General features: G+C 37.6%; 1 protein-coding gene across 2 annotated transcripts in view; it reads right to left on the bottom strand.

Moving 5' to 3' along the window:
* NME7 (NME/NM23 family member 7) overlaps positions 1 to 23,425 on the bottom strand; it is a 261,651-nt gene that overhangs the window by 114,605 nt on the left and 123,621 nt on the right. For both annotated transcript variants that reach the window (XM_027086385.1, XM_027086386.1), the window contains one exon: positions 21,633 to 21,734. In XM_027086385.1, the coding sequence (XP_026942186.1) occupies positions 21,633 to 21,734 (102 nt within the window). The remainder of the gene's footprint in view (positions 1 to 21,632; positions 21,735 to 23,425) is intronic.

Genomic DNA, 23,425 nt, shown 5'->3' with positions numbered 1-23,425 from the left:
ATATAAATAAATAAATAAATTATACCTCCTGGCATCATTTCCTCTGGGAAGTCTCTCCTGAATAGTCTCTTCCCTGGGCCCCCATCCCACCTCCTCTCTACCCAACACTGGCTGAGTTGTGTGTTCTTTCTATGTATTTCCTTAGCATCCTGTACTTTCCTCTAAGATAGGTTTCATCATGTCTGACTGAAATTTGTCTGATTCTCCTATTAGACTGTGAACTCCTGAGGGTCCCAACTGTGCAGAACCCACCTTTGAATCCCCAAGAGATAAGCATGATGCTAGGTTCATAACAATTCTTCAGTAAATGCTTGAATTTATGAATAAGCAATGACAGGTGAAATGAACAAGATAATATTTACTCTATTTCTCCCATTCTGAAACATGTTCCAATATCCACTTTCAATGATAAAGAAGCTACAGAAACTTGATGTAAGGAAGGTCAGGAAGATCTTCTGAGACAGTTTTTCCTTATTTTCCTTTCATTTTGGTTCTCATCCTTCATGAAAGATTTTCATAAGTCATAACTTTAAGTACTTACTTACTTTTCAGTTCCAAAGTCTACACTTTCAATCCCATTTGTTTTAGGAAATGGGCCTCTACTTAATATCCCTACATGTAAACAAATTCTAGTAAAAGGGTAACTTGTAAAGTAAATACAGCTGAGTTCAACACTTCACCAATTTTCACCTTTAAAACTGAAACTAACTGACCATCTCTCTAGGTGAGTGGAAGCATTTTAACTGTATTTCTGTATTTCTTCTGACCTTTTATAACTTAATACAACATCCATTTAAAAATTCTTTTAAAATGAATACGAATAGTTAAACCTTAGTTACAGTTTGTTTTTAAGAGATATCGTGCAATAATGTGGTAAATTTTTTCAAGTGATCTACCATCTATCTCAGTTTTCCTGGGATTCAGAGATTTCTCAGGACTCTGCTCTTTTGGTGCTAAACCTGGGAGAGTCCTGGGCAAACTAAGACAGTGTTTGTCACTCTAGCTGGTATACAACACTGAGATAAGTGGTTTCTGTTTTGTTTTCTTTTTCTGTTAGAGAAATAATTCTTCATTAAAAACATGATAATTCACAATAGGATTATTTTTAAATACTGAATCACTTAATAGGTATTGTAAATTACTGCACACAATTACTTCAAATTAAGTAAATTACTTTCACATAGTATTTTTGCATACTACTCTACGTTCTTACTGTACTTGGAATACTTTCAATGTTCTTTATTCTTTTAAATGCATTTAAGTCACTTAATACTTTTCTGAAAATGTATTTTTAAATCATTTTTATACTTTCTAAAATCAGTAAAATGCTTATAAAATAATTAAGTTGATTAACCTTTTAAAAAAAAAAAGTATTGCTTATATTTTTACCAAAAACTAGCAACAGAAATTCTTGGCCTGTTTTAATCTGCGAATAGGTCTTCTATCCCTGGTCAGGCATAAATATCTTCTCTAATTGTTGTTATGCACTAAACTGACAGAGGAGAAATATGGATTCACCTTCCACTTGTCTCGTCAATAGACTGAGATGAAACCAGAAAAGAATGAAGAGAATTCTGTTCCGTTCTAGTCCCATCACTTAGATCTAAGGATTCCTCCATATCCCTTCTCTAGGTTTTCATCAATTTTAACCTTCATCCATTCATCCACTAGAGATAAAGAGAAGCAAAAGGTAAGAAACAATGGTAAACAACACCTGGCTGCCTCTCAGCACATCCACTGCTACCATCCTGGGCATAGTCAACATCATCTTGGTCCTGGATTGCAACTTCTACCCTTGCTTCCCTTTAGACTATTCTCAACACAATTGTCAGAATGATCTTTTTTTTAATTATTATTTTTTGCAGTACGTGGGCTTCTCACTGCTGTGGCCTCTCCCATCGCGGAGCACAGGCTCCGGACGCGCAGGCTCAGCGGCCATGGCTCACGGGCCCAGCCGCTCCACGGCATGTAGGATCCTCCCAGACCGGGGCACGAACCCGTGTCCCCTGCATCGACAGGTGGACTCTCAACCACTGCGCCACCAGGGAAGCCCCAGAATGATCCTTTTAAAAGTCAAATCATGTCACTACTCTGCTCAAACCCTTTGAAAACGTATGGTCTCATATAGAGTAAAAGCTAAAGTCATTACAAGGGTCTACAAGATCTTCCCAGTCTTTATCTATCTCAGTGACTTTATCTCCCACCTTGCTTATTCCCCCAAGTTCTGGGATTACCTCAAGCAAGCTCCTCTCCCAGAGCCTTCACAATGCCTGTTCCCTCTGCCTATGATGCTCTTCATCCAGAAATGGGTATGCCTGGCTCTTTTCTCTTCCTTCTTTCATCCTTCTCTTATGACTCCAATTTAAAGCAGAATCCTATCTATACGTCCTTAACTCTAGTCCCCTTTCCTTGTTTCATTTTTACCCATAAGAAATACTATGCATTCTATTTTTTATTTATTTATTATCTGTCTTCAACTAGAATGTAAGCTCACTGCTCTGTGAGGAGACCGTGTGCTCTCTGTTTCACACACACATACCAACACATACACACACACACACACACACACACACACACACACACACTTGTTTTGTTCACTGGTGTATCCCCAGTACCTAGAATATTGCCTGCACACAGTAGGCATTCAATTATTCATGGATGAATGAATGATTGAAAAGTAAGAAGTCCCTTCAGTCAGTTTCTCTTTCCTCAGTCACCTTCCTGGGGCCTACAACTCCAAAGTTAGAACTGTTTTTCTTTTAAGACAAAAATAACGCACTCTGTTTAAAAAGGAAAAACCCTAGGAAGTGATAATATATTCATTCTGAGTAGTAATTTGCATCTCAGTGTGACTGAATTTGCCAGATCTGATTAGAGACGTCGTTGTGTTAAGAAAATGGGGAAGCCTAAGCCCAAGATCCTGGGATTGTGGAGAACGAAGGAAGGAGACAAAGAATCTAAGGAGGCAAAGAATATAATCTACTTCCTTCACACTTTTCAGGGTGCAAATGTGGAGGACAGAGGAGAGGAAAAATTGCAGCAAGAAATGAGGCTGGAAGTAGTAAGGACTATATCATGGAGGACTCTGTAACCTCCTAGGAAAAGTGAACTTTAACTGTAAGCCATAAGGAGCCACTGGCAGGGTTTTAAACTGAGAAGTGTTACTTATTTATATTTTAGAAAGAGTGTTGCATCAGGAATGTCGAAGAGTATATGAAGGATAAGACACTGCAAAATGGAGAAAACTTAAGATATAATAGAAATAGTGAGTATAAGCAATAAAAAAGTAGCACTGAGGATGGAGACAAGGAGACAGATACTTAGCTATGAAATGGTATCGGCTACTGGATTGGGACACAAACAAATATGTTGGGATAAAGGAGAAAAGAGAGTTTCAGCTGATTCTTCAGTTTCCAGGTAGGAAGGTATTACTGGCATTCGTAAGGATAGGAGAATGTGTGAGAGGAGGGAGAAATGTGTAGGATGCACAGAGTTTTAGAAGCACATGAAACAGGAGAAAGGTCTGGGGTGCAGTTATGGATTTAGAGTCATCAGCATATTAATTCATAGAAAATGTACTGTTATATATAAATATTAATGCTATCACGCAAGAGCTTACGGACTTTGAACAGATGAAAGGATGAGGTCCTTTAGAACAGGGGTCCCCAACCCCTGGGCCACAGAGCAGCACTTGTCCATGGCCTGTTAGGAACTGGGCCGCACAGCAGGAGGTGAGCAGCGAGCAAGCAAGCAAAGCTTCATCTGTATTTACAGCCACTCCCCATTGCTCACATTACCGCCCAAGCTCCGCTTCCTGTCAGATCAGCGATGGCATTAGATTCTCATAGGAGCGCGAACCCTACTGTGAATTGCGCATGCGAGGGATCTAGGTTGCGCGCTGCTTATGAGAATCTAACGCCTGATGATCTGAGGTGGAGCTGAGGCAGTGATGCTAGCGCTGGGGAGTGACTGCAAATACAGATTATCATTAGCAGAGAGGTTTGACTGCACAGAGACCATAATAAATCAATTGTTTGCAGGCTCATATCAAAACCCTATCAGTGAGTGGCGAGTGACAATTAAGCTGCATCTGGTGGCAGGCTTTACAGTGGCAAGTGAGTTGATGTACTTCAACTGTACAGCTGCATCTGGTGGCAGGCTTTACGTCAGAATCCTACACTTATTTTAGTCTGCGTGTGAACCACCCATTATTTTATTTATCACTTCTGTCTGTGTCTCTTTCCTGTACTGCGCACTTGTCACAGTTTTGGTAAGCCCACAAGCTAACCCTAGTCAAAATGAGTAAAAAACAAATGTCACTGGAGAGCTTCTTTGAAAGGGGGAAAGACCCAATGATGAGACAGCCGAAGACTCTAAGACTGCCAACAAAAAGAAAGCTGCATTTAAAAGAAAATACCAAGAGTCCTACTTAAATTAGGGGTTCACTGCAACAGGTGATTCACATTCTCCAAGCCCACTGTGTATAATATGTGGCAACTGGCTATCCAATGAAGCCATGAAACCTTCAAAACTGCTTCGCCACACAGAGACCAAGCACCCTGCATTAAAAGACAAGCCTTTGCGGTTTTTCAAAACAAAAATACGTGAACAGGAAGAACAGAAGCAATTATTGAAGGCTACCACTTCATCAAATGTGTCTGCACTGAGAGCATCATTCTTAGTGGCTAATCACATTGCTAAAGCTAAGAAGCCCTTTACTACTGGTGAAGAGTTGATCCTGCCTGCCGCTAAGGACATTTGTCATGAACTTTTAGGAGGCTGCAGTTCTAAAGGTGGCACATGTTCCTCTTTCAGCTAGCACCATAACTAGATGAACTGATGAAACAGCAGAGGGTATTGAGGCACAATTGTTAGAGACGATTAATGAGTTGCCGTGGTATGCAATCCAGGTTGACGAATCTACTGATGTTCACAATAAGGCAACAATGCTTGTTTTTGTGCGATATATATTTCAGGAGGATGTGCATGAGGATATGTTATATACACTTTTGTTTCCAACCAACACCACAGCTGCAGAACTATTCAAGTCTTTGAATGATTACATATGAGAAAAACTGAATTGGTCATTTTGTGCCGGTATATGCATGGGCGGAGCAGCTGCCGTGACTGGACGGCTTTCTGGTTTCACTACTCGGGTCACAGAGGTGGCTTCTGAATGTGAATCTATGCACTGTGTCATCCATAGAGAAATGCTGGTTAACTGAAAATGTCACCTGAACTTAACAACGTTTTTGCAGGATGTGATTAAAATTATCAATCACATTAAAGTACGTGTCCTTAACTCACGTCTGTTCACGCAGCTCTGTGAGGAGATGGACATAGGGCACACACGTCTTCTCTTATACACAGAAGTGAGATGGCTTTCTAAAGGTAGATCACTGGCCAGAGTTTTTGAGTTACAAGAGCCGTTCCAGAGATTTCTTTTAGAAAAACAGTCACCACTAGCAGCACATTTCAGTGACACAGAATGGGTCACAAAACTTGCTTACTTGTGTGATATATTCAACCTGCTCAACGAATTCAATCTGTCACTTCAGGGGAGAATGACAACTGTGTTCAAGTCGGCAGATAAGGTGGCTGCATTCAAAGCCAAACTGGCATTATGGGGGTGACTAGTGAACACTGGGATTTTTGACACGTTTCAAACATTAGCAGAGATTTTGAAAGAGACTGAGCCAGGGCCTTCTCTCTCCCAGCTGGTGCATGATCACCTATCTCAGCTTTCAAAAGAGTTTGAGCATTACTTCCCAACCACAAAAGACCCCCGAACTGGGAAGGAATGGATCCGCGACCCATTTGTGAATAAGCCTGGTGAATCGACTTTGTACATGCTGGAAGAGGATCAACTGCTTAAGATGGCAAATGATGGCCTTAAAAGTATGTTTGAGACAATTTCAAATCTCCATACGTTCTGGATTAAAGTCGAGGCAGAATATCCTGAGACTGCACAAAAGCACTGAAAAGCCTGCTTCCATTTCCAACACCCTATCTTTGTGAGGCAGGGTTTTCTGCTGTGACAGCCACCAAAACGAGATTACAGAGTAGACTGGACATAAACAACACACTTCAGGTGTCACTGCCTCCCATCATCCCCAGATGGGACCATCTAGTTGCAGGAAAACAAGCTCAGGGCTCCCACTGATTCTGCATTATGGTGAGTTGTATAATTATTTCATTATATATTACAACGTAATAATAATAGAGATAAAGTGCACAATAAACGTAATGCGCTTGAATCATCCCTAAACCAGCCACCCCCCCCACCCCAGTCCCTGGAAAAACTGTCTTCCACACAACTGGTCCCTGGTGCCAAAAAAGTTGGGGACCGCTGCTTTAGAACACCCTCACTTAAAAAATAGATAGTTAAAGACTCTAGCTAAGGGGACCAAGCCTCAGCCTGTGAGTTCTCCCAAGTGGAGAAAGTGAAAGTCTGTGAGTGAGCACCTGGCTTCCGCAGCACTGCAGGATGATGCCAAAGAAGCCCATTTCTCTCTCACTACATTCAAAGTACTGAATTGTGAGCTGCATGACTAGAGAGTGGGAACAGCTGGGAAAGCAGCAGATAAGCGCACTAAAAGGACACGGATCCTAAAAACTCTGTCACAGACTCCATCAAGAAGCCTGTCCATGAGCTGCTGGGGATGCCTCACCAGGGGATCACCTCAACTAGCCCAGGGGCACCACCAGTACTCACACATGCCTCACCCACCATGTGAGGTGCTCACCCCGTGTGCTCCCTGTGTGCATTCCCAATGGCAGCAGTGAGAGAAAGTTTTGGCAAATGGCTAGTGAGCCTGTGCAGAAAGCCAAGAATTTGTGAGCCAGGGAGAGACCACAAACTTGAGCTTTAGTGTCATCTTTGAAAAAGCAGAAGGCAAGCTGTCGGCATCCAGCCTGGTGCATTTCAGGATCAAGAGAAGGCATACAAATTTAAGAATTCTGCCAGAAGAGGGAGCAAGAAGTGTGAAGCTGGTATATCCATACAAGTTCTAAGAAACCCCGGAATCCCTAGCAGGGCTGATGGAAGATATTTCTCTCCAAAAGGTAGTTAATAAAGAAGAAAAGAGGTGAGTTCTACTTCAAATGTGAAGACAGCAACACAAAACTGCAAGATGTATGAAAAAAAAAAAAATCAATGAAACATGACACAACCAAAGGATCACAATAATCTTCTAGTAACTGATCCCAAGACATGAAGATCTGTTACTTACCTGATAAAATCTTCAGAATACCTGTTTTAAGGAAGCTCAATGAGCTACAATAAAGCACAGAAAGGCGGGACTTCCCTGGTGGCACAGTGGTTAAGAATTTGCCTGCCAGTGCAGGGGACATGGGTTTGAGCCCTGGTCTGGGAAGATCCCACAAGCTGTGGAGCAACTAAGCCCGTGCACCACAACTACTGAGCCTGCACTCTAGAGCCTGTGAGCCACAACTACTGAGGCTGCGTGCCACAGCTACTGAAGCCTGCATGCCTAGAGCCCGTGCTCCGCAACAAGAGAAGCCACTGCAATGAGAAGCCCATGCACCACAATGCAGAATGGCCCCTGCTTGCCACAACTAGAGAAAGCCCATGCGCAGTAACGAAAACCCAACACAGCCTAAAATAAATAAATAAATTTAAAATATGTACAGCTTTAAAAAAAAAAAACACAGAAAGGCAATTCAAAAAAATCAGGAAAACAATACACACACAAAATGAGAAGTTTAACAAAGAGAGAGAAATTAAAAAAAAAAAAAAGAACCAAACAGAAATTCTGAAGCTGAAGAATACAATGAATGAAAAGAAAAATGAGCTAGAGAGCATCACTCTCAGAATGAATCAAGCAGAAGAATCTTTGAGTTAGAAGAGAGAAACCAGGAAATCATCCAGTCAGAGGAGGACAAAAAAGAATGAGAAGAGTGAAGAAAGTCTACATGATCTATATTATCAAAAGCAATAACTCGCAAATTATTTGAATCTCAGAAAAAGAGAGGAACATGATGACAGAAAGCTTAAGTAAAGAAGGGATGGCGGGGAATTTCCCAAATCTAGAGAGGCTTGGATATCCAAGTTCATGAAGCTCATAGATCACCGAACAAACAAAACCTAAACAGATCCTGTCCAAGAGATATTATAATAAAACTCAAAAATCAAAGACAAAGAGAGAAACTTAAGAGCAGCAAGAGTAAAAAAAAGGTTGTAACTTACAAGGGGACCCCCATAAAGCTATTAATGAATTTCTCAGCAGAAAACTTATAGGCCAGGAGAGAGTGAGGTGATTCAAAGTGCTGAAAGAAAGAAAACAAAAAACAAAAAAACACCCGCCAATCATAAATACAATATCTGGCAAAGTTGTCCTTCAGAAATAAAGGAGAGCTAAAAACTTTTCCAGACAAACAAAAGCTGAGGGAGTTCATCACCCCTAGACCTGCCTTACAATGCTGAAAGGAGTTCTTCAGGCTGAAATGAAAGAATGCTAAGTAGTAACATGAAAATATACAACACATGGGGTAAAGGTAAGTATGTAGTCAGATTCTGAATGCTCTAAAATTGTAACATGGTGGTGTATTAACCAGTTAACTGTAGTAGAAAGGTTAATAAACAAGAATATTAAAAATAACTAACCTAAGACATCAAAAACAAAAAAGGGGAGAGTCAAAGGGTAGAGTTCTTGTATGCAATCAAAGTTAAGTTGTTACTAGTGTAAAACAGACTGTCATATATTTAAATGTTTATGTAATACTCATGGTAACCAAAAGGCAAAAGCCTACAGTCCACTCACAAAAAACAAAGAGAAGGGAATCAAAGCACACCACTATGGAAAAATCATCAACACACACATAAAGACAGCAAAAGAGGGAGAAAGGAACACAGGAACTACAAAACAGTCAGAAAACAATAAGATGCCATTAGTAAATCCTTATCTATTAATAATTACTCTATATGTAAATGAATTGAATACTCAAAACAAAAGGCATAGAGAGGCTGGATGGATTAAAAAAAAGATCGAACTATATTCTGCCTACCAGAGACTCACTTTAACTTTAAGGACATACATAGGCTCAGAGTAAAGGGATGGAAAATAATATTTCATGCAATTAGAAGTGAAGGAGAGAAGAGCTAGCAATATTTACTCAGAAAAAAAAAGATTTTACACCAAAAAACTGTAACAAAAAACACAGATCATTATATAATGATAAAGGGGTTAATTTATCAAGGGGATATAAGAATCACAAATATATATACACCTAACATCAAAACACCTAAATATATTAAGCACATACCAACAGATCTGAAGGGAGAAACAGACAATATAATAATAGTAGGGGATATCAATACTCCACTTTCAACAATGGACAGATCATTCAGAGAGTAAGTCAATAATAAAACATTGGAGTTGAACTATACTTTAGACCAAATGAACCTAAGAGACATATACAGAACATTCCCTCCAACAGAAGCAGAATACACATTCTTTTCAACACACAGGGGAACTTCTCCAGGATAGATCATATAATAGGTAACAAAATAGGCCTTAGAAAATTTAAGAAAGTTGAAATACCAAATATCTTTTCTGACCACAGTGGTATGACACTAGAAATCAGTAACAGGAGGAAAACTGGAAAATCCATAAATACTTAGAAATTAAACACTCCTGAACAACCAATGGGTCAAAGAAGAAATCAAAAGGAAAATCAAAAGATATCTTGAAACAAATGAATATGGAAACACATATATTAAAATTTATGGCGGAAGTCTGGAAAGTGTTTGGGACTTGCCTTAGGTGATATCTATTTCCCTGACCCACTCCCTTCACCTCCAGTCATGGGTAGGTTCATGTCTTTTATGGTTCTTTATTATCTTCTACCCTCTAGTGTCTACACTCAGCACTTTGCATCCTACGCGTGTAAGTGACTATCTCTCCCTTTAGACACCAGGCAAAATTTTCTTGTACTGGCTCTCCAGATCAGGGTCTGGTATAACTTCTAAGTTCAATAAATGTTTGCTGAATAACTGCAAAAAAAAAAAAAAAAAAAAAAAAAAAGCTTATGGAATGCAGCAAAAAATAGATCTAAGAGGGAAACTCATAGTGATAAGTGCCTACATTAAGAGACAAGAAATACCTAAAAATGAACAACCTAACTTCTCATCTCAAGGAACTCAAGGAAGTAGAAATTAACTAAATCCAAAGTCAGCAGAAGCAAGAAAATAACAAAGGTCAGAGCAGAAATAAATAAAATAGAGACCACAAAAACAATAAAAAGATAAATGAAACCAAAAGCAGCTGGTTTTTTGAAATGATAAACAGAACTGACAAACCTTTAGCTAGACTACTTAAAAAAAAAAAGTGAGAAGACTCAAAATCAGAAATGAAAGAGGAGACATTACAACTAATACCAAAGAAATAAAGGATCATAAGAGACTACTGTAAAATCATACACAACAAACCGGACAACCTAGAAGTACTGGATAAATTCCTAGAAATATGAAAGCTACGAAGAATGAATTATGAAGAAATAGAAAATCTGAATAGACCAATAATGAGGAGGTTGAATCAGCAACCAAAACTCTCCCAATGAAGAAAATCCTAGGACCAGATGGTTTCCCTGGTGAAATCTACCAAATATTTAAAGAAGCATTAAAATCAATCCTTCTCAAATTCTTCCAAAAAACTGAAGAGGAATAGGAATGAATGCTTCCAAACTCATTCTATGAGGCCAGCATCACCCTGATACAAAAACCAGAAAGAGACACGATGATTAAAAAAAAATTACAGGCCAATATCACTGATTAACATAGATGCAAAAATACTCAACAAAATATTAGCAAACCAAATTTAACAATATATTAAAAAGGATCATACACCATGATCAAGCGAGATTTATCCCAAGGATGCAGTATGGTTCAATATCTGCAAATCAATGTGATACAACACATAAACTAAAGAATAAAAATCATATAAACATCTCAATACATGCAGAAAAAGTTTCTGACAAAATTCAACATCTATTTATCATAAAAACTCTCAACAAAGTGGGTGTAGAGAATACATACCTCAACATAATAAGTGTCATAGATGACGAACCTACAACCAATATCATACTCAATGGTGAAAATCTGAAAGGATTTCCTCTATGATTGGGAGCAAGATATGATGCCTACTCTCACCATTTTTACTCAACAGAGTACTGGAAATCCTAGCCACAGCAAAGGCAAGAAAAAGAAATAAAAGGAATCCAAATTGGAAAGGAAGAATTAAAACTGTCACTATTTGCAGATGACATGATACTATACATAGAAAATCCTGAACACCACCAAAAAACTAGTAAAATGAATTTAGTAAAGTTGCAGGATAAAAAAAAATCAATATATAGAAATCTGTTGCATTTTTATACACCAAAAGTGAACTATCAGAAAGAGAAAATAAGAAAATAATCCCATTTACAATCACATCAAAAGTAATACAATACCTAGGAATAAACCTAACCAAGGAGGTAAAAGATTCATACTCAAAAAACTATAAGACATTGATTTTAAAAAACCTGAAAATGACAAAAAAAAAAAAAATGGAAAGATATAACATGCTCATGGATTGAAGAATATTGCTTAAATGTCCATACTACCCAAAGCAATCTACAGATTCAATGTAATCCCTATCAAAATTTTGATAGCACTTTTCGCAGAAATAGAACAAACAATCTTAAAATTTTAGGGAACCACAGAGGACCCCGGGTAGTCAAAGTAACCTTAAGAACAACAAAGCTGGTGGCATCACACGTCCTGATTTCAAACTACAGTACAAAACTATAGTAATCAAAATAGTATGGTATTGGCATAAAAACAGACATACAGATCGATGGAACAGAACAGCGAACACAGAAATAAACCCATGCATATACGGTCAGTTAATTTACAACAAAGGAGCCAAGAATACACAATAGGAAGAAGATAGTATTTCTGCACTAAATAATATTGGGAAAACTGGACAGCCACATGCAAAAGAATGAAACTGGACACTATCCTATACCATACACAGAAATTAATGCAACATGAATTAAAGACTTAATCCATAAAACTCCTAGAAGAAGACACAGGCAGTAAGCTCCTTGCTATCGATCTTGGCAATGATATTTTGGATCTGACAGCTAAAGCAAAGGCAACAAAAGATAAACTAGTGGGACTACATTAAACCAAAAAGCTTTTGCACAGCAGGACTTCCCTGGCATCCAATGGTTAAGACTCTGTGCTTCCACTGCAGGGTTCAATCCCTGGTTGGGGAACTAAGATCCTGCATGCCATGCATGCCATGTGGCCAAAAAATCGTTTGCACAGCAAACAAAACCATTAACAAAATGAAAAGGCAGCCTACTGAGCAGATGATGTTTGCAAATGATACATCCAATAAGGGGGTAATATCCAAAATACATAAAGAACTCACACAACTCAACACCCAAAAAACAACTGAAATAAAATAAAACAAACAACTGAAATAAAATACAAAATAAAATGCAAAATTAATACACAGAAATCTGCATTCCTATACACTAACAATGAAAGATCAGAAAGAGAGATTAAGGAAACAATCCCATTTACCACTGCATCAAAAAGAATAAAATATCTAGGAATAAATCTACCTAAGGAGGCAAAACACCTGTACCCAGAAAACTATAAGATACTGATGAAAGAAACGAAAGATGACACAAACAGATGGAGAGATATACCATGTTCTTGAACTGGAAGAATTAATATTGAGAAAATGACTATGCTACCCAAAGCAATCTACAAATTAAATGCAATCCCTATCAAATTACCAATGGCATTTTTCACAGAATTAGAACAAAAAACTGTACAATTTGTATGGAAACACAAAAGACCACAAATAGCCAAAGCAATCTTGAGAAAGAAAAATGGAGCTGGCGGGGGACTCCCAGAAATACAGATCGATGGAACAGGATAGAAAGCCCAGAGATAAACCCACGCATATATGGACACCTAATTTATAACAAAGGAGGCAAGAACATACAATGGAGAAAAGACAGTCTCTTCAATAGTGGTGCTGGGAAAACTAGACAGCTACATGTAAAAGAATGATATTAGAACACACCCTAACACCATACACAAAAATTAATTCAAAATGGATTAAAGACCTAAATGTAAGGCTGGATACTACAAAACTTTTAGAGGAAAACATACGGAAAATACTCTTTGACATAAATCACAGCAAGATCTTTTTCAATCCACCTCCTAGAGTGGGACCTAAAGAAACTTAAAAGCTTTTGCACAGTAAAGGAAACCATAAACAGAATGAAAAGACAACCCTCAGAATGGGAGAAAATATTTGAAAACAAAGCAACCAACAAGGGATTAATCTCTGAAATACACAAGCAGCTCATGCAGCTCAATATCAAAAAAACCCAGCAACCCAATCAAAAAATGGGAAGATAGGGCTTCCCTTCCCAGGCGCAGTGGTTGAGAGTCCGCCTGCCGATGCAGGGGACACGGGTTCATGCCCCGGTCTGGGAAGATCCCACATGCCACGGAGCAGCTGGGCCCGTAAGCCATGGCCGCTGAGCCTGCGCATCTGGAGCCTGTGCTCCACAATGGGAGAGGCCACAGCAGTGAGAGGTCCGCGTACCGCAAAAAAAAAAAAAAAAAAAAAGGGAAGATATAAACAGACATTTCTCTAAAGAAGACATACAGATAGTTAAAAAGCACTTGAAAAGATGCTCAACATCACTAATTATTAGAGAAATGCAAATCAAAACTCCAGTGAGGTATCACCTCACACCAGTCAGAATGGCCATCATCAAAAAATCTAGAAACAATAAATCCTGGAGAGGGTGTGGAGAAAAGCGAACACTCCTGCACTGCTGGTGGGAATGTGAATTGGTACAGCCACTGTGGAGAACAGTATGGAGGTTCCTTAGAAAACTACAAATAGAACTACCATATGACCCAGCAATCCCACTACTGGGCATATACCCTGAGAAAACCATAATTCAAAAACAGTCATGTACCAAAATGTTCACTGCAGCTCTATTTACAATAGCCCGGACATGGAAGCAACCTAAATGTTCATCAACAGAGGAATGGAATATTACTCAGCCATAAAAATAGAACAAAATAATGCCATTTGCAGCAACACGGATGGACACTCATACGGAGAGAGATTCTCATAGTGAAGTAAGTCAGAAAGAGAAAGACAAATACCATATGACATCTCTTTTATGTGGAGTCTGAAAAAAGGCTACAAATGAACTTATCTACAAAACCAAAACAGAGTTACAGATGTAGAAAATAAACTTATCGTTACCAGGGGGTAATGGATAAATTGGAAGATCAGGATTGACAGATACACACTACTATATATAAAATAGATAACTACAGTAAGTCCCCTACATACAAACGAGTTCAGTTCCAAGAGTGCATTCGTAAGTCCAATTTGTTCGTGAGTCCAACAAAGTTAGCCTAGGTACCCAACTAACACAATTGGCTGTACAGTACCGTACTGTAATAGGTTTATAATACTTTTCACACAATAATACAACAAACACACACACAAAATAAACAAAACATTTTTAATCTTACAGTACAGTACCTTGCAAAGCACAGTAGTACAGTACAACAGCTGGCATACAGGGGCTGGCATTACTGACTGGAGGAGGGAGAGGAGGTGGGAGATGGTAGAGCTGAAGGATTGTCAGCAATAAGAGATGGCGGGCAAGCTGCAATTTCACTCATGCCTGACGTTGATGGCTCAGGTTCTGGTTCCTTGCTGGATTCAATTCTATCTACCCTCTTGAAAAAAAAAAAATCCAGTTTTTTTCATGTCTGGGTAGTAGCTAATTTTTTCTCATCATAGATGACATGGCAGCACTGGATTGCATTCTGAATGGCTGCTGTAACCTTTGTGTACCATTCTACATTCGGGTCCTGTGCCTCCTCAAATAAAGAAAATCCCCTTGCCATGTCCTGCACCGTGAATCTCTTCAGTTCTTCAGTTACTTCTTACTTCTATCTCTCTTCGTCCTTTCTCTGGGCCTCTAATTCCATCACTATCGCTTGGCACTTCTTAGCAGTACCAGCTACATCACCGCTGCTTTTACACTTGCTTCCGGACATCCTGGGCTTGAAATAAAGATATGTACTACTGTACTCTGTACAGTATTGTACAGTAAAGTACGCAAAAGCACAACCACTTGTAGAGGATGCACGCATGTGACAACGTACGCCAGATACGTGAACTAACTTACATGATTGGACATGCGAACGCAGTTCTAATCTCTGAAAGTTCGCAACTTGAAGGTTTGTATGTGGGGGACTTGCTATAATAAGGACCTACTGTATAGTACAGGGAACTCTAATTCAGTACTCTGTAATGGGCTATATGGGAAAAGAATCTAAAAAAAGAGTGGATATAGGTATTTGTATAATAGATTCACTTTGCTGTACAACTAAAACTAACACATTGTAAATCGATTATACTCCAATAAAAAGTAAAAAAAAAAAAAATGGCAGAGAATCTGAATACATGCTTTTCTGTAGAAGACATACAGATGGACAACAGATACATGAAAAGATGCTCAACAACTGCATAATGGAATATTACTCAATCATAAAAAGAAATCTTGCCATTTCTAACAACATGGATAAATCCAGTGTGTACTACACTAGTGAAATAAGTCAGACAGAGAAAGAGAAATACCACATGATCTCACTCATATGTGGACTCTTAACAAACAAATGGAACAAACAAAACAAAAACAGAAACAGATTAATAGATACACAGAGCAAACTGGTGGTTGCCAGAAAGGGTGGGGGTTGGGTGGAATAGGTGAAGAGGATTAAGAGGTACAAACCTCCATTTATTTAATAAATAAATCATGATGAGTATAAGGAATATATATATAAGCATAAGGAATATGGTCAAAAATATAATTATTTTACATGGGGACAGATGGTTACTAGATTTATCATGGTGATAATTTCACAATGTATGCAAATGTCAAATCACTACGTAGTACTCTGAAACTAACATACTGGGTAAGTCAACTATATTTCAATATTTAAAAAAAGCACTAAATATGGCTGTGGAAGAAAACTGAGAAGATAATTGACGGGAGCTGAGCTCTGAGGCCAGGTGTTGGGTGAATCTTCCACATGGATGTTATGGTAAGAAATGGGATGAAGAGAAGGACTATGATCATGGTTTCCAAGTCTTCAGTGAATAAAGGAATGTGACCAGAAAGTCAATAGAAGACAGAAGCAACAACTTCCAAGCATTTCTCTTCCAAGTTTCAACAACTTTCTGCACATTCATGAAGAAAGAACGGCCCTTCAAAATATCATACTTCTACTTTGATCCTGAAATCAGTGAAGGCCACTAGACAGCAGGTAAAGTATCCCTCTGGAACATCAAATGAATGAAAAACTTCATTAAATTTGAAGAGCCACTTTTACTTTTTGTGTATGAAAATGACTCAATTCAATCTGGCAACGGGGTAAAGGTTTCAAAGTACGAAAGCAGATGAGGGTAGATATTCACTTCACAAAATAATTCAGATTCCCTTAAATAAGATCCTTCGCGTAAAATATTTTACGAACACATTTTTCATGTGTTCACATTTTTCATAAAATACGGCATACCTATGTTAGGTTATTTTGGCTTGTCATACTCACCAGTCCAAGAACAAATATATTCTGCATGATTTTTCCAAACAATTTACCACTTCTTTGGTGACTCTTTCAGGTTCCTAATGGCTCAGCAGGAAAACTGCCAAGCTACTCAACAGTGAAATTCTTCAGCAGGTGCAATTAAAATCTCTTCCAGAGGCAAATCTGGAACTGATTTTCTGCCTAAGTGAATGTATTTTCTGCAGGTGATTGTGTGGTGAGTGAATACTTCTGTAATTATAAAGGAATCTGTTGTGACAATTTTACCATTCTATATAGTAGCGTCCAACATTTTTCAAGCACCCTTATGAGTAGAATACGTACATACATCAAAATATGTATCTATTTTAATAGATTATTTACATGTACTCTTATTAGTCCACACATTAACTATATCAAACTTTAGTTTTTCTTATTTTTCATATGGTAAATAAATATAAATGGAAAGTCTAATAATCCCCCCCCCCAACACACACACACAATGTATTGTATTGTGCACCTCCCCCTCTTTGGAGACCACTTCTGGACAGACTGGAAGAAATTCCATTCATACATATGACTGTTTCCTTCCAGCTATGAGACCACAGAGAGGCAGAATCTCTGCCAATAGCAGATATCAATGATGAAAGTGATGTCAATATACAACATATACAGTTGACCCTTGGACAACAAGGGTTTGAACTGCTCAGGTCCACTAATATGCAGATTTTTTTCAACAGTAAATACTACACTACTACACAACTTGCGGTTGGTTGAATCTGTGGATTCAGAACATGGATATGGAGGAACCACAGATATGGGAGGATGACTATAAGTTACACATGGATTTCTGACTGCTCAGAGGCTTGGTGCCCCTCCACTCATTGTTCAAGGGTCAACTGTATGGTTACAAAGTGATCTAATGATCACTGTTAGGCCGAATCTTCTTTTGAATCAACTTAAAAAGTAGTTCTACATCTTAGAAATGTATAAAGAAAAAAGGGACCCACTTTGTAGATTAAATACATTCAAACAATAAATTAGTACCAGTTGTTAAGTAGGTGTAAAAATACAGCCAGTGTATTCATTAATTCAACAAATATTAATTGTATGGCCATTATGTACCTGGCTTTCTTCCAAGTGCTAATTATATTGACGTGTATTGTAACCAAGGCTCTCACTTTATACGTGGGAATTACTAAGCAGTGAAGAAATAAATTTCTAAATTATTTTTATATAACACATGAACAGATTGGCACACCTGGCAGTTAAAAGTGAGATTTCTGTTTAATTATCAATTCTGCCTCCTAGAGCTAAACCATTAAGTTCCTCAAAGATAAGAACTGTATTTGTTTATTAATATAAACCTGGTAGCACCTAGCATAGTGGCTGGCATGTAGTAAACATTCAATATCTATTTACTGGAAAGGTGGGAGAAAAGGGAGAAAGAGAGAGGAAGAAGGACAAAATGAACTAAAGTCTGAGACCAAACTGTAAGAGCCATTTTATTGTCCCTAAAGCTTGACTGTAACTACTAATGGTGTTTCTTCTGACTTGAAAATACCCATCAATACCCATCAAAAGCATATCGTTGTGCACAGGGAACTAAACTCAATATTTTGTAATAACCTATAAGGGAAAAGAATCTGAAAAAGAAAAGATATTTATATATGTGTATAACTGAATCACTCTGCTGCACACCTAAAACTGAGACAACATTGTAAATCAACTATACTTCAATAAAATTAAGAAAAAAATAAAAACACCCCCAAATTAAACTAAATTTTAAAAAAGCATATGGTCCCCCTTGAAATCCTGTACCTATACTTAGGAACAGTACATAATTCAGGACCCTGAGACTAAAGAGGAGAAATCAGTCCTGAATCAGCCCCAACTGCTCATTTAGAAGTTCATTTACTTTCAGGTTTTATGATAAAATAAAATGTATTTTTCTAATTATAAACGTAATATAAATACTTTGAAGAAAATTTGTAAAATACAGGAAAGTAGAATTGAACATTATTATAATCCTACCACCCAGACAGCCACTGTTAACATTTTATATGTTAAACTAGTACCAAATTTTAAAATCCCTGTGATACAACTTTGTAGTGATATAATGCAATAAGGGGCTCATAAATAACTAAAATGAAAAAAATATAGTGGAGTAATTCCAACTATGCTTAATGACGCAAGACTTAGGACGCTGAAAGAGATTATGAGTTCCTTAAGGGAAGATACCTTGTTCTAGTCATCTTTGTTATAGCCCAGCCATGGGACCAAGCATATTATACATATTATACATATTGTACATATTATACTATTCATTCCATAAATGTTCACTGAATAAATATCTAGAAAGAAAGGGAATCAGCAAATTTTTTTATTGTCAGGACTCTTCCTTCTATGATTACTCACCTGCTCACTTTCCAACTCTTCCCCCAATGACCTTATTTCTATCATTCATTGCCCTGTACTTTAGCTACAGTAATAACAGTTTGCTGCCGCCCAAAAGTGATGCTGTTTTATGCATTCATAACTTTACTCCTATCATTCCCCACCTTCTTCACTTAGCTAACATCTACTCATTCCTCATAATTTAGCTCAGATGTCATGTTCTTCAAGAAGACTCCCCTGACCTCATCATCCATCCCCAGACTAAGCTAAATGCTATGATTCTGGGCTCCCATAGTACCCAATACAAACATCCAACAATGCAGTTGCCACAAAACATGGAAACTAACCACTTATGTATTTGTGCCCACTCATAGAATGTAAGCTGTTTAAAGCTTCTTTCTTTATAGTCACAAATACCAGCACAGGTTCAATGAATATTTATTGAATGAATGAAAGAATGAACAAACTCATCTCATTCTTTTTTTTTTGTCTTAGTTTCTCTCTAATTTACCTCTGGTCAGCTGGTCACCCATAATTTTAATTATCTTAAAAAACAAATGAACAAAACCCCCTCTTGGTCATAAAACACAAATCAAAAATTAAAAACGGCAAACACTGAGTTCTGCTTATTCATCTAGCCAAAAAGTATTCCTTCTTAATATCTTACAATTAATATTTAATAAATAATTAATATCACCACCACTTTCTCCTAATGTCCTCTAAAGCAGAATCACATTTTAATAATCACTCTTTCACAATCACACATATTACTTACTTCTATTCTTCTTTCTCCCTGAAAAGATATAAAGTAGGTCCTGTCAACTCTTTCTCTAGTAATGTCATCAGGTCTGCTCCTCTCCTTTTCTATAGCCCCTGCCTTTAATCTCTTCCAATTTAGTTTGCTCTAGTTTCATCAAAGGAATAATTTAGTATATCCAAAATTAAACTACATACAAGGAATTCCTATTTTCTACTATACAGTATTCTAATTATACAGAATCCATAATTTTTAGCCTGGCTTTTAAAGCTATGCATCCCATACTCATCTCTACCAGTATTCCCTACCTTGTTTCCTCTCAGAAAACATATCTCCTTGTGTTTCTAGGTATGCATTTCCCATTGAAGCCAAGCAAATATTCCTGCTGTATACCATAGTAAATCTTCAAATTCTTTCATTGTTATCTTTGTACATAGAGTTTTACAGCTTTCCCTATTCTCTTCATGCCTTGATTCATCTTTAAAATCCCTGTTTACATCTCTCTTCCTCTTACAAAGATTCTTTAATTACCTTCAGGTCATACTAATTGCTCCCTTAATAAACAACCCTTCACCATTTGTATTTTACCTGAACTAACAATATTTTAGACCTTACTAGTATGTTGCTCTGTAAGTGTTTGGAAAGATCTTTATGTGTGTGCTTTTTTTTTTGTAAATTTATTTACTTTTGGCTGCACTGGGTCTTCGTTGCTGTGCGCAGCCTTTCTCTAGTGGCGAGCAGGGGCTACTCTTCGTTGTGGTGTGTGGACTTCTCATTGTGGTGGCTTCTCTTGTTGCAGAGCACAGGCTGTAGGCACACAGGCTTCAGTAGTTTCGGCACATGGGCTCTAGAGCGCAGGCTCAGTAGTTGGTGCACACGGGCTTAGCTGCTTCACGGCATGTGGGATCTTCCTGGGCCAGGGCTCAAACCCGTGTCCCCTGCATTGGCAGGCAGATTCTTAAACACTGCACCACCAGGGAAGTCCTGTATGCGCTTTTTGATTGTTGAGAACAGGTGTATTGTTTTTTCCTACAGGGCTTAATCTAGCAGCACTCTCATACAAGCTGGCTTCTAAATAGGTGCTGCTAATTTTTTATCTTACATTTAAGGGAACTCAATAAATTGTCTGAATTAAATTAAATTGAACTGGCTGTTCTTCATCAATAAACTTTACAAGTGATAGTGAAATAAAGGGTAAATTTAAATTATAGTTAGTGTTTAAAATTGGTAATACTTCCTATAATCCTACCCAGCTTATAACATTTGCATGGAGCTTTTGCATATGTATTCAAATGTTACTTCTGCTTTTCAGTCCCATCCCCGTCTCCATTCCCCTTACCACCAAATGTCCATGTGAAGAAAACCTGAAGCAAACTGAAAGGCATACTAGAGAATATCACTTTTCACATAAGTCCCACTGCTCATATTTATTTACATATCTGGTATGAAGCCACCATATCAATATTCTTCACATTGAGAGCTTTATTATGGCCTCCCTATGTCAAAGGATAATTAATACTTTAGACAATTTCTATCACAGAGCTTAACAAATTTACTTACCTACACAATTTAGCAACAAGAAACAATAAAAGAAAATGCCACAGTGTTTCTGCCCATTCTATATTGTCACGAGGCTAATAAAAATTCACTTTTGTGGCAATACTGTATAAGAAATAAAGGACGTAAAATGCGATTTTGAATAAAAATTTGTATCTATTACATTCATTTTGTATTATTTCTTTTAAAGAACTAAAACCATCAAAAACCTGTTAAGATATTTAGTTAATGGATAAAACAAACTTTATGTTTTAAACAATAACTTACAGGATCAGCAGGTCCACAGAATTCTCGAAATGTCACTGTAGGATTAGTCTGTTGAATCTCCATTGCTACACAAGGGCCAGAATACATTTCTGTCACCATTTCCTATAATATGTAATATAAAATAATATTAACAAACAAGTAGAATTTAATAATCTTTTACTCCTCCTCTTTTAATTGTACCACTATTCTACTGAACTCAAAATGTTAGAGTTATGTTTGACATCTTCTCTACCTGTACCCTCTATGACAAGCAGTTCCCACATTTTGTCCATTTTTCCTGCAAAAATGTATTTTAGATATGTCCCCTTTTCTCCATTCCTACCACAACCACTTTTAGTTTAATGCTTTACCACTTGACATGTTCACTATTTGAAATTAGCTTCTAGTACATCTTCCTTTTAAAAGGCTCTCTCCCCTTGAACACAGTACTGTCAAACGAACACTTCTAAAGATATAAATTCCAAAGTGTTTACCACAAAGAAACTTATAAAAATCATAATGAGTTCCAGCAATAAGGAAAAACAGGCACCAGATTTATTCTCTCACATTAAACATGTAGAAACTAAAAAAATATATATATAAAACAACAGTTTTCAGACACTGGATGACAAAGAGCACAGTACTATGATCCCCTAGAGGAGGAAAACAAAAGCTATATAACAGCCCCATCTTACTGCCTGAAGGCTTCCAGACAGTGGGATAGGTAGAGCAAACACAAAAGGGCCCAACATTCTCACTGAGTAGAAGAGACAAAGACTGGAGTTTAGGGAGACCAATGAGGCTAGAATTTGCAGGACAGAATACTACAGGAGGTGGGAGAGCTACAGGAGAGTAAGCTACAGGGATTTGCAGAGAAGTTCACTTGAGTCTTTGACTAAGAGTCTGTGTATGTATAAAGCATACTACCCAAGGCTGAAAAAAGAACTACCAGAAAGCAGAAAATGAAACAATTCACAAAGATAGCACAAGGCTGAGAAGAGTTTGTGCTTCTAACAGCCAGAGTGGAAAGCCCTCATATGATACACAGGGCATCAGGCAGAGTCCTCAGAATGGTACTGCATCATAGTAATTGGCCTAAACTTGCTTTAGATATGGAATGCTCTATACCTATCCTATAAAAGCTTAAAAGCAAGTCTCAGAAGGGTCCAACTGATCCCAAGTAACTTGACTGAGTGCCAGAACAAAGTTAAACATTCTTCAAAGGAATATAAAAATACCATGTAACACTGTAAGTTTCACAACATCAGCATATAGTAAAAACTACCAAGCATGCAAAGAAGTAAGAAAATATGAACCATCACCAGAAGGAAATAAATAGACCCAGCAATGACAGAAATGATGGATGTAATTACAGAAGAATTTTAAAACAGTCACTATAAATAGGTTCTATATGCTCAAAATATAGAAGGAAACATGGACATAATGCACAGAAAACAGAAGATATTAAAAAGATCCCAATAGAACTTCTAGAGATGAAAATTACATCTGAACTTAATACACTTTATGGGATAAACAGGATAAGATTTTGTGGAAGATCAATGAATTTGAAGGCATGCAATAGAAACTATAAAAAGCAAGCATGGAGAGAAAGAAAGAAAAATTTAAAAACTAAAAAAAAAAGACTTGTGGGACAATGACAAGCTATGTAATTGGAGCCCCAAAAGAAGAAAGGGTGATGAACAGAAATATATTTCAAGAATTAATTGCTAAAAAGAGTTCAAATTTGATGAAACCCACAAACTCACATATCCAACATATCCATATCCACATATCCAAAATCAAAGGAGAATAAA

Source organism: Aethalodelphis obliquidens, unplaced genomic scaffold (genome assembly GCF_003676395.1).
Source record: "Aethalodelphis obliquidens isolate GAN/ISIS:26980383/991018 unplaced genomic scaffold, ASM367639v1 scaffold55, whole genome shotgun sequence".
In the NCBI taxonomy this organism is placed as follows: domain Eukaryota; kingdom Metazoa; phylum Chordata; class Mammalia; order Artiodactyla; family Delphinidae; genus Aethalodelphis; species Aethalodelphis obliquidens.
This window is presented reverse-complemented; position numbering and strand designations above follow the sequence as displayed.